This window comes from Colius striatus, chromosome 19 (assembly GCF_028858725.1).
Source record: "Colius striatus isolate bColStr4 chromosome 19, bColStr4.1.hap1, whole genome shotgun sequence".
Classification (NCBI taxonomy): Eukaryota; Metazoa; Chordata; class Aves; order Coliiformes; family Coliidae; genus Colius; species Colius striatus.
In genome coordinates this window covers 5,245,770-5,248,763 of record NC_084777.1, presented here as the reverse complement: position 1 = coordinate 5,248,763, position 2,994 = coordinate 5,245,770, and the positions used below count along the sequence as shown (strand labels likewise).

The following is a 2,994-nucleotide window of genomic DNA, read 5'->3' as shown; positions in this document are numbered from 1 at the left end:
ACAGCCCCTGCTGGGGTGGGGGTCAGGAGGGGCTGGGGGTGGGTTTGGGGGTGCTGGGCTGGGGGAGCTGTGTGGGCTCAGTGCCCACTGGGTTTTGCTGCAATCCCCAAAGTGTGAGACAGTGACACAGGGGAAGGAAACTGTCTGTCCTCATGCCAGGGCCAAATCCCAGCATCATCCCTCTCGCTGCGAATCCAGCATCCTTCCCCTGCTGCACCCATGGGGCTCGTAGCTCCCTGGAGGAACCTGCTCCTCCCTCAGCCTGCTGCCCTAGGGCTGGTGTTTCCCTGCAGGTTGCAGCTCTGCCTCCATTCAGCCTTCTCCGACACGCTGCTCCTGCTGCGAGCACAGCTCTCCCAGCCCCGGCAGCACTCTATTAAGTGCTCTGTCTGCTTGATGGCTGTTACAATGCACCTCTTGGAGCCTCATTTTCTTCTCCTTTTTAATTTTTTTTCCCCTTTTTCCCCCCCAACCAAGTCCTGCCACGCTCTTTGATTTCTGAGAGTGCAATTTAGGGCTTGCAAATCATGGCCCTGCTTCCCTTTTTGTGCCTGCCATGAAATATGAGCAGTCGTTAGGTGTGTAACTCGCCGGTAGTGCCTGTAAGCTGGGTAGTTACACCTCTGATTGCTAATACCTCTGCCTGCAGCAGCAGGCACGAGAAGCAAATGTGGTGGTTGGCAGTGGCAGAGCTCAGTCTGCCCAAAGGAGGAGGCAGTCGCTGAGGAGTGAGGCTGGTCCTTTGCTTTCCAGGCTAGTGATTGCCCAAGTTGGCAGAGGAGAGCAAGAGGGCACCCAGGACCTGGTGGTGGCCCCAGGTAGATGCAGGGGTTCTTGTTTCAGCCCCTCTGCAGGTGGTGATGATGCCAGGAGGGCGTTAGGAGGGAACAGGCTGGGGTGATGTGACAGGGAGGCCGAGGGTCAGTGACCACCCCCTCAGCCTGGTGAGGACGGGTCTCAGAGTCAGGGCATGAGCGGGGTGGTGGCACTGTGGCAGGACTGGTGATGCCAGGGCTGCTTTCCCTGCTCACAGCAGGGATTTCTGAGCAGATTTTCCTGAGCCCCATTGCTCTGGTTGCACACAGGAGCGGGTGCTGGTCAGTGGCATCTTGACGCTAAGCAGAATTTGCTGCTGGAGGGACTTTTCCTTAACAGGCAGGAGAGCAGGAGCTCTGGGACTCCATGGAGAGCTGAGGGACCAGTTCTTCCCCAGCAGCCCTGCTCTGGCTGGGGAGCCAGGCAGCCCTCAGGACACTGTCACCACTCAGACTGTCCCGCTGTAACCTTGAGCCCCTGGTGCCTCTCCTGCTGTGGCATCTCTGCTCCAGCCAGGGCCCCTTCCCTGAGCCCCAGCAAAAGCCACGTGTGACTGGGAAGGAGACTCGGTGGCTTCTTCTCGAGGCATTATTCCTTTGCACTGGCTGGGAACTGGGACGTGAGATCTGGAGCAGAGCTGCAGGTGCAGCAAACACCGTGTCCCCCCTCCCCAAAGCAACCCCAGCACCCCCCTCCCTTTTTGTCCGAGCAAACCTAGGTGAGATGGAAGGGAAGAATGGGATGGGGTGAGCGTGGGGGGGTCAAGTCCGGGCTCTCATCTGCCAAAGCGGAAGGTGAAGCCGCCTTTTCTCCTGCTGTAGCCGTTGAGCTCCTCGGCCAGGCTCCCCAGCGCGCCGCTGCGCTTGTCCCCGGCCGCGGGCAGCAGCTCGGGGCGCCGCCGCCAGCCCGGCCGCTCGCCAGCACCGTCCGAGCCGTAGCCCCGCGGCTCCCGGGCCATGCCCAGCAGCGTGCCCAGCGCCTCGCTTCGCCTCCGCTTCGCTCCCTTCCAGCCGGCACCCCAGCCCGCCACCGCCTGCCAGCCGGCCTTGAGCCGCGTCCCCGCGCCGGGGTCTGCCGGCTCCTGCCGCTCGCTGCGAGGGAAGCAGGTCCCCAGGCTCAGGAGGAAGAGGCAGGACAGCGAGTAGGGTGCTCTCATCTGGGGGAAGCACAGGAAGGGGAAGACTCGTCGGTCAGGCTCAGAGCATCCTCAGGCATTGGCTAAAGCAGCAGCTGGGGTTGTCCTGGGTTAGCACATCTTCCTCATCCCGGCTGCAGCACCCACAAACCAGCCCTGACACCCCTCCACGCTGCAGGAAAAGCCCTCCAGCACCCACCACTGCTCCCCCAGCACCCACCACTCCTCCCCCAGCACCCACCACTGCTCCCCCAGCACCCACACCAGCACTCAGCTGCTGTGAGGGTGCAGCTGGGGTCTGAACTCACTTTGCTTCTCCCTTTCACACCTGCTTCCCTTCATCTTTAGCAACCCCCTGCTCACAAATTGCAGCCTTGCAGCTACTCCCCTGGTTCAGAGCTGAGAGTTGGGCTATTAGCCAGGCAGGCTGATGGGCTCTGGCTGCCTGCTCCTATTAGAGGCACTGCGGGGAGGACTTAAGTGCATTCACCTGAGCCGGCCTCATCTTCCCATCCTACCTGCAGTGCCTGGGTAATGTGAGCGCAGAGGAAGGTGCTCTCCATCCCTCTGCTTTATGGGGCTCAGAGGTGTCCCCCTGGCAGCAGGGTCGGCTGAGCAGAGCGGGGGGAGCACAGTGCGGGGCTGCCGGCAGCGATGCCGCAGGCACTGGGGTGACCTTGAGCGTGGGCAGAGCTGCTCTGCCTCCCCTTCCTCCTCCTCCAAAGGCTCAGAAAGGGGAAATGGATTTGTAGCTATTATTATTATTTGCTGGAGATGTTGCCCTAACAGTCAGTGCAGGTGCTGGGGGGCAGAGGGTCTGGCCCCCGAGGGGCTGCTGCATATGCTTCTTGCTCCTGCACCAGACCCAGCCGTGCTCAAGTCCCTGCCTCTCACCCGGTTGCCCATCCTAGAGCCAAATCTCAGGGTGCAGCCAAGTCCAGTCCTGGGAGTGTGGGGAGGTTCCTGGCCCTTGCTCATTGCCCCCAGTTGCCTTTGCCTCTTCACTGGCTCTGCTGCCCAGCAGGCAAAGCAGGAGGAAGACA

The 2,994-nt window shown here is 61.4% G+C and overlaps 1 protein-coding gene across 1 annotated transcript; it reads right to left on the bottom strand.

The window, feature by feature from the left end:
* Positions 1–1,591: 1,591 nt before the first annotated feature.
* Positions 1,592–1,972, bottom strand: QRFP (pyroglutamylated RFamide peptide). The gene has a single exon (XM_062011922.1). The coding sequence runs from the start codon at positions 1,970–1,972 to the stop codon at positions 1,592–1,594; it is 381 nt and encodes a 126-aa protein (XP_061867906.1).
* Between the last annotated feature and the right edge of the window lie 1,022 nt (positions 1,973–2,994).